At 31.5% G+C, this 15,612-nt stretch overlaps 1 protein-coding gene across 4 annotated transcripts in view; it reads right to left on the minus strand.

The window, feature by feature from the left end:
• LOC140446057 (neutral ceramidase-like) overlaps window positions 1-15,612 on the minus strand; it is a 68,542-nt gene that overhangs the window by 16,858 nt on the left and 36,072 nt on the right. For all 4 annotated transcript variants that reach the window (XM_072538574.1, XM_072538575.1, XM_072538573.1 and 1 more), the window contains 2 exons: window positions 8,729-8,923; window positions 1,553-1,786 (listed from right to left, as the gene is read on the minus strand). In XM_072538574.1, the coding sequence (XP_072394675.1) occupies window positions 1,553-1,786; window positions 8,729-8,923 (429 nt within the window). The remainder of the gene's footprint in view (window positions 1-1,552; window positions 1,787-8,728; window positions 8,924-15,612) is intronic.

Here is a 15,612-nt window from a genome sequence, read left to right on the forward strand (position 1 = left end):
GTTTTTCTTTTCTAATTTCTTTCGGTTTGGTAGATTTGAGACTTCCGTTTTTTTCTTTGACTTGTTCTATACAGTCTTCATGTTTTTTAATGTCCTCTTTTATCTGTTTTCTTATTGCTCGATTAAGTATCTTAAATTCTGCAGTGTCTCTTTTGTTTTGTCTCAGAAGATCCTTTCTTTGTTTTAGCATGTTTTGTGTTTCTACACTTATTTTGGATATTCGTTTTCTGTTAGCGGTTGCCACTTCTGAGCTTGCATGTAATAGTTTTGTTATGACTTAATTGATTTCATTTAAGCTAAATTCATCTAGATTTAATTGTTTCGCGGGTTTTAACTTGCTTTTATATTGTTCTGTATTAGATTTTAGTTTGTCTAAACTTATTTCTATTTCTATTATGTTTTATCTCTAATTTGGCTATAACCATTGGGTAATCGCTACTTACTGATACCGTATTTATCACTGTTACGTCCTGTATGATATCTGTTGATATCTGTTTTGTTACACAGTATATAATCTATTTCATTCCGAGTTTTTCCGTCTGAGGATAGCCACGTCCACTTTCTTTAAGGTTTTTTCTTATAGAATCTCTTCATTGGATAGTATTTGTGGGCTTGTAGGAAGTTAACCAATTTTTATTTGGAAAAATCCTTTATAAAAGCTATATTCATATAAAAATCCAATCGGGCTACATCACACATGTTTTGGGAATAACTATTTCATCGTCAGTGCTATCTGGTTTGAAGTGGTAAGCCGTTTTAATTGCTTAGGTTCTGTTATCACAAACAATAGTAAATCAGCAACGGTCAAACTTGCTAAAATTTGGAAAGACACGGACATAACCAGAAACACGAAACTGCGCCTAGTACGGACGCTTATCTTTTCTATCGCTACATATGCGTCAGAAACTTGGATTGTTAAAAAGTCCGACTCACGACGTATAATGGTCTATATCGTAGAATGATGCGCATACCGTGGACAGCACATCTCACAAATGTCTCAATATTGACAGAACTCGGCCAATACTAGGCTTACCACAAACATCAACCAAAATATATTGAGGTGCTTTGGACATACTATTACCAGACGAATGGAAGGCATGGAGAGGTTGGTGGTTGAAGGCAAGGTAGATGGTAAAAGAACTCGAGGAAAATCGCTTCTCCGATGGTCAGACCAAATAAAGTGCGCTATCGGTTACTCTTTGTCAATGGATAGCAATTATTCGTCAAATACCCTAACGTCACCACATTCTTACGAAGGATAAAGGATAGAGAAGGAGGAGGCTATCTGGATTGACAAGTTTAAAGACACAAAATAAATGGGTAAGAACCCTATAAATGTAGTAAAATTTACTTTAAATTACATATTTAATATTATAAATCATCTGGGATGTATAAGTTATTAACGAAATTAGTCACATGGTAACATAGGACTCCACTATGGTTGCTAGACCTTAGACTAAGTGTCTGTGAGGACTATTAACAAGTTCTTTACTTTACCTCAGAAACGGCGTTAGAATCTGATATAGTATTAGAGTGAAATAATTTCTTTTACCTGATATTCTTCATGAGTAGCCACATAATGTGTATAAAAATTGCTTAAACCCGCAATTACAACCTTAGTGTTTTTGTCTCCTCCGTTCTGAATCGCCTCTTGGTAAATTGCTTCTCGTAAACGTCTTCCTGACATTGTCGTAAATTCTCCAGGTACTCCTGCTAAGAAAAGTTGACCGATTTTAAAAATTTGAGTGGAAACAACTGATGGATGCCATTCGTACGGCCAGTTCATCTAAAACAACATACATTAGGCGATTATTATTGCGTGTTTTTATAATTTAATAACATATTTTAATACACCGATAATATTTGATATGAACATTTTTATTGTTATTGTATTGTTATTGTAAGTCTATTGAAACTCATTCATAAATTCATTTATATTCTCGTATGACCTTTGAATATTTTATATTTATTTTTTTGTTTGAATTGGTTTAGTAAATTCTCTTTAGATATATGTCTCGTCTAACTGTTCATTATTTGATATTCTTTAATTTTTTCTAACTAACTATTCACGTTTCATTAAGATCGTTGCACTTTCCATTTTATTTATCCCGATTTAACTACTGCTTGCATCTCCATCTAGGTCCAGATTTCTCCATAATACATTACGTTTTAGATCCATTTTACAATTCGAAGTTATTAACTTTATATAAAACAAATCAAATTTCTAGATTCACTTATTTGACACGAAGCTTTAAATCTTTTTTTTAATAGCTGATATCGAGTTCTCCAGGCTTTTTTCTGATGCAACTCTAATTAAAATAAATAAGGACGATCGCTATAAAAATAAATAGGGGCGAAACGTTTTCCAAAGAAAATTCAAGGGGTGTATATGTGATAAAGTGTCGTGATACCCGCGATGTTCCTATTTTGTCAACTAGGCATGCTGATAGCTGTCAACTTATTGAACGCCATACAGGACCCATAAGAAAACCATAATTGATTGCAATGCTGAAAAATCATCAATATATTTATCAGATCAGATGTCGAGCTATAATTCTGCTTTGCGCCGATCAACAAAATGGCTACTATAAAATGTTACTACCACTATAAGCGGCTATGATGACAGCTGTGGTAGTCAACCTGTTGAAAGACAGTCATATGAAATCAAAATAAACGGGGAACTGCTTAATCTAATTAGATACGCGAACGATACAGTAATTCCGTCAGATAATATTGAGGTTACAAAATTCTACTTGATTGTATTCACGAAGTAGGAGAGGAAATGTGCATTAAAATAAACTTCAACAAAACAAAATTTTAGTCGTAACCCTCATTTAGTTGCAGAGCTTCAATTAAATAGACTCCAAGTCACAAAATTACATATTTGGGAACTTTCATAATGTACCAACTAGATCCAGACATAGAAATAAGACAAAAAATAGCAATTATTAAAACTACTTTTATAAAAATAAAGACATCTTTTTGCAATAATCGTCTCAGTTTAAAACCAAGAAAGACAAATAATGGTTAAGTGGTATATTTGGTCTGTAGTTTGTATGCAACAGAAGTATGGATAATAAAAATATCAAATATGAACAGAATTGAAGCATTGCAAATATTGATTTATAGACGGATGCTGAAGATACCTTGGATAGCAAACAAAAACTAATGAGAAATAACTAAGGAGGGTTAACAAACATAAACAATTGCTAAAGACTGTTAAACACTAGAAAATGTCTTATCTGGAAGTTATAGTGAGAACAAATCGATATCTTATATACTAAAAGGCTAAGCCCTTTTCTTGTGCGCAATACTCCTCCTAAACGGTGATAGATAGGAGAATAATTTTTTCGAATAATTAAACAGATTGTTGAGTAGATTCCCCTTAAGGTTTAAAATTTAAAAAATTCGAACTAGTTTAAAATTGGCGGCCATAAAATGAATTTTTCCCATAGTAAAGTATAGGAATTTTACAGGTTTCTACTAGGTAAATGAATTAATAAATATTTTGTACTTGAAATTCGAAGTTGGTTTTTTTGTTTGCAATTTGGTTAGTTTAGTTTAGGTTAGGTTAGGTTAGGTTAGCTGGGATATCTTACCGGAAGTAAATACTTCCGGTTTCATAATTCTGAATTCAATCAGTAAGTACAAGAAAAAAGTAGACGCGGGTATATTTTAAAAATACATTGAAAATTAGGACTTTACATTTTGAAGAATGAAACCTGTAAAATTCCTATACTTTACTATAGGAAAATGTTTAATTATTCGAAAAAATTATTCTCCTATCTATCACCGTTTAGGAGGAGTATTGCGCACAAGAAAAGAGCTTTCATTTACACCAGGCGACGGAAACGATGGATCGTTAGACTCCGCCCCTCTTAAATATCAGCAAAACTTACATCAAAACTCGATGTCGAGTTGGTCCGCTAGTGGAATACTACAACTAATTCTTAATACAAAATAGAACGCTGTAGAGGTGAAGGAAGAAAACAGGTTTCTTTTGTTCAAAAAACATTTTATTATTCCACGTGGCAGAAACCTTGGCAATAGTGATCCCCAACGTGGATAATTCTGATACGGCACGTAAAGAAGAAAAGGGTTGTACAGTGGTGTTAAAAATATTGTTCTGAAGCTATTTTCTTGTGGCATGTTAAAGTCATGACTATTTAAATGGAAATAAGCCACAATTAAAGGTTAAAGTACGTTTATTGACGTTTCAATTTCCACTTCAGAAATCGTTCTCAAAATACAAACATTAGTTTGTAATTTGTAATCACTAATGTTTGTATTTTGAGAATGATTTCCGAAGTGAAAATTGAAACGTCAATAAACGTACTTTAACCTTTAATTCTGGCTTATTCCCCTTTAAATGGTGTTAAAAAGTCCTGCATCACCTTACCAAATACATGAAAATAAAAGTTTAAGGCATTTACCTTAAACATTTTTTAACCATTTACTATCTACATCAAACAAGCACACAATATTATAAAATGGAAACACAGCAAAAATTTTGAATAATAAAAAAATATAGTTCGGAAATTTTTTTATTCAATATTACAAAAATTAGACTATTTACATCAAGACTATATTGTACATCACATTGAAGTAATTTAAACTAATTTTAATATTTAATTGACCAGCCCTTGATTTTAATAACTAGTTCTCATCTTTTGGGCATGGAATTTATTCATTTTTGCAGTTCCTCCATGGAAATACAGTGATGCCAAGCGTGGATTAGAGATTCGATTAATTTTGTTTTATTTGTGGGTTTGCTTTTAGAAATGATGTTTGATATCCTTTGTCACAAATTATCGATGGAATTGAGGTCCGGGGATTGCGCTGGCCAGTCCATCCTATCAATTTCATTACTCTCCGTCCAAATAAATTTTTCTTTGCCAAATAGGTTTTTCCCACTACGCAGCATCTTATTGTGTAGTACCTCAATGTATTTGGTAGCACTTATCATCCCAGAGAAAACGTGTAGGCGATCAACTTCTCGAGCGGACATGCAACCACATATCATAACGAAGGTTGGATGTTTAATTGTGGGAAGAACACATTTTGGAGAAAATTCTTCACCGGGAAATCTTCTGACGTAGACATTTCCGGCATGATTATTAATATTAAAAGTGGATTCATCACTAAACAGTACACTCTGCCACTGCTTTGCTGCCCAGATTCGATGTTCCTTGGCCCATTTCAAACGGTGCAATCTTTGCTTTTCTGAAAGCAGTGGTTTCTTCCGTGCCTTATATCCTCTAAGTCCAAAACTAAGCAGTCTTGTTCTCACAGTGAAAGTGCACACGCTTACACCTGTAGATTCAGACCACAGCTTTCTCAGTTGGGTGAAATTACGGCTTCTGTCTGCCAGACTTGTTCTTCTTAACGCAGCGTCATCCCGAACAGACGTTTTCTTTGGTCGGCCATTACGCGGTCTGTCGTCCATTTTTCCTTGTTCAGCATACTTCTTAATGACTCTAATTACTGTAGATTGATTACAGTTTACTGCGGATGTTATTTCGCGACTTGATTTGTCGTTGTTATGGTGAAAAATAGTTTCAAAACACTTTTCGTCCAATAATTTAGTTTATTTGGTCTGGGATGACATTTTGAGCTTTTTATCAAAAATCAAATAGAGAATAAATGTGTTAGGGTAACTGCAGTGTTTATATGGTCAAAATATGTAGCAAATTTATCATTCAGATTCAATTTAATAGTATTTTAACGACTTAATAATCACCTCATAAGTTTCTCGGATTATGGGAAATCCCTTCAATCAGAATATTTTAATCTTTTCTGTAGAATTTTGAGCTAGTTATTAAAAAAACACGAGTGAGTATACTGATAACGCTAATTACAAGCACAAACTTAAAATGAATTAGCGACAATATACAAAAAACTAACACAAGGTTTTTGTATATTTTCGCTAATTGATTTTAAGTTTGTGCTTGTGATCTCAAAAACTATAAGGCACTTAGGTGATGCAGGACCTTTTAACACCATCATCATCTTTGGCTCGATAATCCTCTGTGGATCTTGGCCTGCTCTAAGATTCGTCGCCATTCTGTCCGGTTTCTGGCAACATGTTGCCATCTTCTGATTTTTAATATCCGTAAGTCGGTTTCAACTCCATCTAACCACCTAATTCGCGGTCGGCCTTTGCCTCTTCTTCCTACAGGTGTTCCTGTGGTTAGCTTTTTAGCAATCGTATTTTCTGGCATTCGTATTATGTGTCCAGCCCATCTAAGTCGCTGTGTTTTAATGAACGTTATGACATCTGGCTCATCAAAGAGCTGATACAATTCAAAATTATATCTTCTGCGCCACTGCCCTTGGTCGTTTATAGCTCCAAATATTTTGCGGAGTATTTTACGCTCAAATATTCCCAAAAGTCTTTCATCTTTCTGCGTTAGAGTCCATGTTTCTGCTCCATATGTGGGGACCGGCCTCAGCAATGTTTTGTATATAATAATTTTTTAACACCACTGTGTTATTAATACTGTGTAATTAATATTGTGATGTGGTAGGTCAAATTATCGAAAAAAGATTTCATATTTCTAAATTTTAAAACAAATTCTAACAAATACAATTTATTTACAGATATATTTTGGAAACACTATTTAAGTTATTGATTCAACTAAGTAATAATTTTTAACTAAACGGTTTCAGTTATAAAAAATCTTCCTTAAAAAATTACAAAATATTAATTGGCTTAAATATTGTGTTTATATGGAAGCCCTAATTGTGTTAAATATTAAGATAGTATTTATCTTAGACATGCCACAAGAAAACATTTTCAGAAGCTATACTGACTTTTAAAAACATCGTAGATTTTATTTTTCGCTATGCCGCACATCATTTTAACGGATCATTCACTGGTTAAATATGCCATTAATATTTACGTAAATAGGATGTATATTATACAAAAATAAAATTTTAAACCAACACAAACTTCCAAGACTAATGGAAAAATATTGTCATGCTTAAAACGCAAATAAAATTATAGCCCTTAATAAAATAAAAACGCGCCTAAGCTTACCATTTGGCTGTCTTCTTATGTTTATAAATATTCCAAAAAAAACTCATATATTCGCGAAATTTTCTAAATTTTATATTTTCTCCTTATCGATCAAATATATTACATGACAATCAATTTTTAAAGAGTCCTACATTTTTGAGTATATAAAATTCTGAAAATATATAATATTTATATTTATATATATATATATATATATATATATATATATATATATATATATTGTTGTGGTATTCAAAATTGAAGAGTAAAATTATTAAATGTACGATGAAATCAATATTTCAGAGATTATAGAAAGTAAAAATACTCCGAGCTGCCTGGAATTAACCAAAGGTAATCTTAGTCATAAATAATCTTTTGTATAAATATAACAAGTGGATAGTGCGGGTACAATGAATAGAAGTTAACAATGGTTTTTCCCCATAAGCCATAAAGTGTTCCGTAATCCGGGTTTGCGCCATGAACAGGACAATAAAAATAGTTAACAAGTAAATGGTTTTTCGGAATCTGTAAATACCCAGTAGAAATTAAGTGGCCTTGTAGAAATAATATGAATTAGGAAAGTTTGTAGGCATTTCTGATTTTATGTGGGGAGTGGTATGCAAATTTCTGATTGGCCGAGAATTTGGAAAGTGGTGATATGGGTGTGTATAATGAGAGGTTGGATGGATGAATAGATGAGATGAGAGATTTAGTTAGTTTTAGTTTCTTAAAGTGAACGGTTGGTTTTCGAGTTGATCTCCAAGGGTAGTAAGTGATAAAGAATAAGTTGTGAGTTGGTGAAGTAAGTGTGTCCGACGATAGTTGATCTGGTACAAATTTGTAAGTAAACTTTTCCTACTTGTATTCTACGTATCGCTGTTTATTTCGGAACGAGAGATTAAGTTTGGCGAGAGGAAAAGAGGCTGGCATCATTGGAAAGGTACGTGCATTCGAAGGAGAGCATGGAAGACACTAAATTGCAATATCTTGTTTAATATTGCAAATTACATAGGAGGCTGCTGAGAACTGATAGTTAATTTTGTATAGAACGAGGAATTGGACAACTCAAGGCAGAGGAAGCGTTTCAACGGGAGAAACATTTATAATATATTCAATTTGAGAATTTTGGGTCAAATAATATTATATCATATTAGCAACGTGTGAATAAGTTGTCGATAGTCGAAGGAGAACAAATTTGTTCTGAGATGGGACACGGAGCTGTGGAGAGAATTGGATAATTCATACAAATTTTTCTTGGTACAATCGATATATCAAAATTGCATTAGGAAGGACACTGAATATTATTTGATTTGTTTATGTAGAATAATAAGCTGGATTTTAGATTGTAATTGTATTATATTATCCATGCATTATTGAAGGTTCACGTACGTAGAACGAATTTTGTTTGATAAACATTGTATGCTAATAATTTTTGGAGGTATTTTAATCAGTTTATTTTATTACATTATTTTCATATCATATTATGTTGTTTTATTCCGTTAATCTTTGGACCTAACCCATCAGCTGTAAAGTATAGATATTGAAGCACGAGTAAAACCTGAGATAACAAAATTGAAAGGTGTGATATAAATCATAAATCAAAAATTTTAATAATGTTTTATATATATTTTTTGTAAAGTTTTAAAATTAAAATTCTTGATATCACATTAATATATATAAAAACCAGCATTTTAATTAAGTGCTACATACCCTTCCAGTCATTAGCAAAATTGGTTTGGGATAATGACAATCTATGTCTTCTTGAGTGGGTGCAGCAATTTTATTTCTTATAAAAGTCCATAATGGATAATCGTCTACTGTTCCTTGCCTAAAAGGGTATACACCTGGTCCATCAGTAGTTCCAGCCGCAAAACTGTAACCCAATGCGGGTAAACATCCTTTTACCTAAAGAAAATACAAACTTGTTAAGTCTGTTTCATATTATTTTACCGTTACTTTAAATACATCGGAATTATTTAATTTGTCAAGCAAATAGCAAAAAAGTTTAAGCAGTATAACATTACCTCATACCTTTTGTTATTATGAAAGTATAACACGACCGTACGCGGCAATCCATCTTGGAAAAATTTTATACATTCCTGGTACCCTTTAAGTTGTTATACGGAATATGTATTGTTCTGATCTACCGCTATAACTTGAATATTAGTCTTTTTTCAAGTGGTAAGTAACTTGATGGTGTAAGCAAATTCATGAGTCGTGAGTTGCTAGTAACATTTTAGCTAGGTTATTGAAAACAAATAAAAAATTTTTTTAATGGGTTTGAATTCGTTAATCTATTTAGTCATGATAGAACCAAAATTTAATACCTTTGTTTTATAAAATCAAAATAAGACCTATGTAAAATGTTCAGAAAAAAAAACATTAAAAGGTAGTGATTTTAATTAAAACGATAATTTAATTTCATTTGCAGTAGTGAAAATTTGCAGTGGTGAAAAAGTTGTATTACATACATTATTTTTAATAGAAATGTCTGGTAACTTATTAATACCAATTTATTAATAAAATGCTTTTTGGATGTACATTTTATAAAACTTGCAAATTCAAATTCTGTTTTTATCGGGATTCTGAATAAAAATGTGGATGTTGGCTAAAGCATGCGGTTTTATCTGTTCAGATATAATGCATGATATTAACTAGATTAAAACAATTATGTTGAAAAGTTTTTTAAAAGGATATAGCTTCCTATATCACTTTGTGCATCTACGAAGCGCAATGGAAATAGAGGCAACTTGATTAAAATCTATTTCATTAAGTAGATTACTACAGTAACATTTTTATTTGTGTTATTATCATTTTAAACCGCAATACATTTTTTTAAGATTTTAAGAATCATTTTAAGGAAATCATTTCAAGAAACCGCAATAAAAAAAACGGGTGTGGCAGTCCAGTAGGACTACCGGTAGAAGTTACACTTCTATACACGCATTCGCCGTTACAAATTTATTTGGGAGTCAATCTGTACAATCATTACATATGTAATGCTATAGGTAAGACATAGTAGAAAGAGAAACAGAGTTAATAACAACTTACTAACAATTAATAAACAACATTTGACCTGTAATAGGAGTATAGTAAATGAAGGATTGAGTCAATATTTTGAAGAAAATGTATATTTTTATTTTTATATATGTATGAAAGGAGTTGAATGCAATATTCCTTTACACATACTCTGCAGTAAAATTCATTGTTTATTTTGTTATTAATATAAAAATACAATACAATACACTGCAACATAATTCAATATTATAATACAATTCAAATTAAAATGCAATATTCATAAGTATTTAAAAATGACAATAATATACGTAACTTTTCTACTTACGCATATGTTTAATTTACCATGTAATAATGTTAATAAAAAAGTTCTCCCCGACTGGGAATGGAACCCCGGTCTCCCGCGTGACAGGCGGGGATACTCACTACTATACTACCGAGGACATGATACGAACGTATTTCAAAATTGACAGTTCTGGGTCATACAGTGATTTATTGAGATTATTATTTTGAAATACAAAAGACTAATTTAATTATGAACATTTAATAAATAATACAAAACATATCACATAAATAATAATATTAATAAATATTTTATTATATTTATAATATTATATGTATATATATATATATATATATATATATATATATATATATATATATTGTTATGATACGTAAAATCGAGAAAAATATTGGGTTGATTAAAATATTTCAAAGTTCAAAAACATTAAAATAATTCAGATAAGTAGGATAATAAACAACAAACATTTCGAAGAAGGAAAGTTATTAAATTCTTGGATTACCTGTACTAAACAAAATGTAAGCTATACATAAATTATTTCTTTGTTATACTTGAGTGACCCGCATAATTTTAAGTGAAATCCAAAGACAATTGAACCGGGTTTTCCAAATACATTAAATGCAGTGATTAAAGACAATAGAAGGGATTTTAGAAAGAGGTTTTTGTTAGTTTTTAAGAATTATAGAAAAATATTATTTGTAAATAAGTTTTAGGAAATTTATAATTATAGGTAAAAATTTGTTTGTTATCGAAATGAAAAAATGGGGGAATTGTGACGAGTTTTGATTGGCGGAGATTGAAAAAGGTGGGATAGGTATGTAGGAGTGAGAGTTTGGCTAGATTTAGGAGGGAAAAAAGATAATCAGTTGGTTTTCCAAGTCTGTAAGACGAACAGTGATTGTTCTCTGGTGGTTCCCGAGAAGTAGCAAGCAGTAGTGTTGAATGTTAGTGAGTTTTTGTGGAGTTAGTGTATCTGACAGAAGCTGAAGCAGCAAGATATTGTAAGTCATATTTTTCTACTTATATTCCAAGAGTCACTGTTCAGGCCAACGAGAGATTCAGTTTATCGTAAAGAGAAGATATTCCAAGAGTTATTTTTCACTCGGGCCAACGAGAGATTCAGTTTATCGAGAGGAGAAAGGCTATCATAATTTGAATGATTTGTGCTTTTGAAGGAGATCATTAAGGACGATATACTTGCAACAATCTGTTGTAAGATTGCTGATTACATAGGGAGCGGTTGAGAGGAGATAATATAGTCTACAAGGAACAAGGATTTGGACCACTCATCATCAGAGAGAGATATTTTTGTTTTCTGCAGTTTTTTTCTTTTATTGATAACACAATTTTTACACTTAATTTAGAAAGGATATAAATATTTTGATTAGGAGAGTTAGAATAGTTTGGGATTTTGAGATTTCAGTTAATATTGTTTGTACCATTAATTTTGATTGTTCACGTACGTAGAACAAAATTTTGAGAATCATTATATGAGATTTGTTTATTGAAAACTTTTGAGTGTGAATTATTTCATTATTTTTATTTCAATATATAGTGTTAGATCATATGTGTTTTTTATTATTCCGGTATTCTTTGGACCTTACCTTTCACATGTAATAGCATAGATATTGAAGCACGAATTTAACCCTGAGATAAAAGAATTAAAAATTGTGATAGAGTCATAATCATATCATTTAAATAATTTTAATTAATCAAAAAATTAATTAGCTAATTATTGCTTGGCGCACCAAGACTTTAAATATCACAATAATATATATATATATATATATATATATATATATATATATATATATATATATATATATATATATATATATATATATATATATATATATATATATATATATATAACTGTTTTGGATGGGTTGGAGTCAATAAAAGGGCTATTGGTTAACTATTTTTTTATTCTCGAGCTTTCAATTGTGTTTACAATTATTATCAAGAGCTAAAAAAGACAAAATACTTACAAGGTTGAACTAAAAAGAAAAAACAATTTTTGTTAACTTACCAAATAAAAATTAGTTTAGTATATTTTCTTTTTAGTTCAACCTTGTAAGTATTTTGTCTTTTTTAGCTCTTGATAATAATTGTAAACACAATTGAAAGCTCGAGAATAAAAAAATAGTTAACCAATAGCCCTTTTATTGACTCCAACCCATCCAAAACAGTTTGGATATATTTGTTCCAAACGAGTCACAAGTACTTCTTTTTTCTTATTCTTATATATATATATATATATATATATATGTATATATTATTAAATATATATACAAACAAAAGGAACATTTTTATATTCGAGAGAGGAAGAGAAAGAAAATATATCTTCTGTCTCTCTTACTCATTATTTTACATATGTAATGATTTCACAGATTCACTCCCATACAAATTTCCAACGTAGAGCGCGCGTATAGAAGTATAACTTCAAAACTTAAAAACTGGAAAATCTCAAGGAGAAGACGGAATCAGCGCGGAAACACATAAATAAATGGGAGATATAGGAATTGAAGTAATGTTCAAACTGTGTAATGAAATCTAGAACACAGGAGAATGGTTAGATGACTAGTGTAAGCTCACTTTCATACCCATTTATAAAAAAGGCTCACCAACTGACTGTAATAACTACCGCGCTATAGCCCTGATCTCCCACGCAGGTTCTGCTAACTGTAATTAACGAGAGATTAAAATCAATACTTCTACCACAAATCCCACAATAACAATGTGGATTTGTTCCTGGAAGAGGCACACGAGAACAAATTCTCAATCTCAGACAAATTATAGAAAAATCTAGAGAATTTAATCTAGAAACAAGAAACATATTTGCGCTAACGTATGGTCCTAAAGTTTTGGGAAAAATTTCACCTGGTCTGATTGAAAAGCAAAATGCATTTAACAAAGAAGGCCATGGAATTGAAATGTCATCAGTTATTGACATTTAATAAACAAAGCAGAATATTTGTGTTTGTGCTCTGCAAAATGTCTTATAAAATTGATATTCGTCGAGGTGTTTATAATATGGTTGGGCGAATGTCAAAACGAGATATTGTTAATATTTATCGAGATCAAAACATCAGCAAATCGACAATTTATCGCACAATCAGAGAACGTGAAGAAGGGTAATTTCATCAGGTACATTTTCGTAATCGTTCATGTAAAACCCATCGTTACCCTTCATCTCAAAGTTGGACAAAGTAAAATATTTTTCATTGTCCATCACGATCAACTTGTTGACGAAATGTACTCGTATTAACGCGTGGCAGCATCTCGGAATTCTCTCTAATTGATCCTCTGTGTACTTTGGAGTTTTCCTTCTTTTCCGGTAGATAATATTGTTACTCGATAGGGTCCTGTATACTGTAGTCTTTCCAATATGAAATCTTCTTGCCAGTTTTCGCTGCGGGACCCCAATTTTGTTCTTAGCTGCTTCAATCAGTCTTGCCTCTCTTATATGGTTCAAAATTCGCGGTCGGCCACTTTTACGCAAGTTAACACATGGTATCCCTTCTTCACATTCTCTGATTGTGCGATAAATTGTCGATTTGCTTATGTTTTGATCTCGATAAATATTAACAATATCTCGTTTCGACATTCGCCCAACCATATTATAAACACCTCGACGAATATCAGTTTTATAAGAAATTTTGCAGAGCACAAACCAAAATATTCTGCTTTGTTTATTAAATGTCAATAACTGATGACATTTCAATTCCATGGCCTTCTTTGTTAAATGCATTTTGCTTCTCAATCAGACCAGGTGAAATTTTTCCCAAAACTTTAGGACCATACGTTATATAAAATATTGCCAGATTCCTAAAATCCTCTTTTCAAACCACACAGAATATATTGTATCTTTATGGTTTAAACGAGAAACTTTGGGATTCGAAAAAGTAAATGTCACAATTTGTATTCGAAGGAGTTTGCCTAGAAAAATAAAATTCGCAGAAAATACACTAAGTAGGGATGTTAAAGTAACACCATATTTCTTATATCTAAGGTATTATATACTTTTAGAATATTTTAAGAAGATTCTGTAATTCGGTAGGGAATATTTAAATAATCTGTAAAATCGCTTTCGAGAAATAACTTTCTAAAATGGTACAGAGATATATACAGTCAGGGGCACAATTATGAAAAAAATAGACGACTTTGGAGACAAATCCCGTAATAAATCAATTTTTATTTTTAATTATAATCTTTTGGCTACTAGTGACGTGACCCATATGTGCATTATGGCATAATCAATGATTTTTGTTTAAAGATAATGGAGGTCGTGTAGGCTCTTTCAAACGAGCTGTATATACAGTAATTCTATTCTCTATTTTGTAATGTAAACATACCATAATTATTTACACAGGTTGTCCAAAAACAAATACTTTTTAAATTAATTTAATTTATACAACAAGAACTACTTATGTAATTTATTTAATACAAAATACATTTTACTGCTGTCGGAAAACAGACAAAAATTTATATTTGACAAATAAATATATATGTGTATATAAAGATATATATATATATATATATATATATATATATATATATATATATATATATATATGAAAATTACTGAGTTCTCGGGAAGAACCGCGTTGAGAATTTAAAATTCGACGTTTCGGCACCCATTTTGGAGCCATTATCAAGAGTGATACGGGTCTCAATCTGCCTACTCCCCTCACTCGAGACGTACCAGTATCGTGTTCTATATTGCAAGAACTGTCTCGGCACTGAGGTCTCAATCTGTTTACTCCTCAGTGTCGAGTGACAACCGGTCTTACCCTGTGTGGCTGCTTTTATACTCGCTGTATGCGCGGGAACGGTATGCGCTGACGTGGTCTGAACTGACGTGGCCTGAGCGGTATGGGCGGGAGGTCGCTGAAGCAGGGGTCGCCATGTTGCCGGCAATCGTTTCGCATCATCGCGCGTGTTCAAGCTGTTAGGCCGTTTTTCGATTTCGATAGCTTCACGAATGAATAATAATACAATATATATATATATATATATATATATATATATATATATATATATATATATATATATATATATATATATATATATGACAGAAATTGAAAAAAATCAAATAGAGTAAGGTCTATAAAGATCTTGAGGGCCACTCTTTTCTTCTTCGTCTACCCGTCCATCTCCTTCGTGGCTTAATCCCACATATACAATATAAAGTTGACATTATCATTTATTGGTGGACGACTAGCATTTGGAGCATGTCCTCAATTTCTCAATTTTACTACCAGTGGATTGTGCGATA

The sequence above is a fragment of the Diabrotica undecimpunctata genome, chromosome 7, assembly GCF_040954645.1.
Source record: "Diabrotica undecimpunctata isolate CICGRU chromosome 7, icDiaUnde3, whole genome shotgun sequence".
Taxonomy (NCBI): Eukaryota; Metazoa; Arthropoda; class Insecta; order Coleoptera; family Chrysomelidae; genus Diabrotica; species Diabrotica undecimpunctata.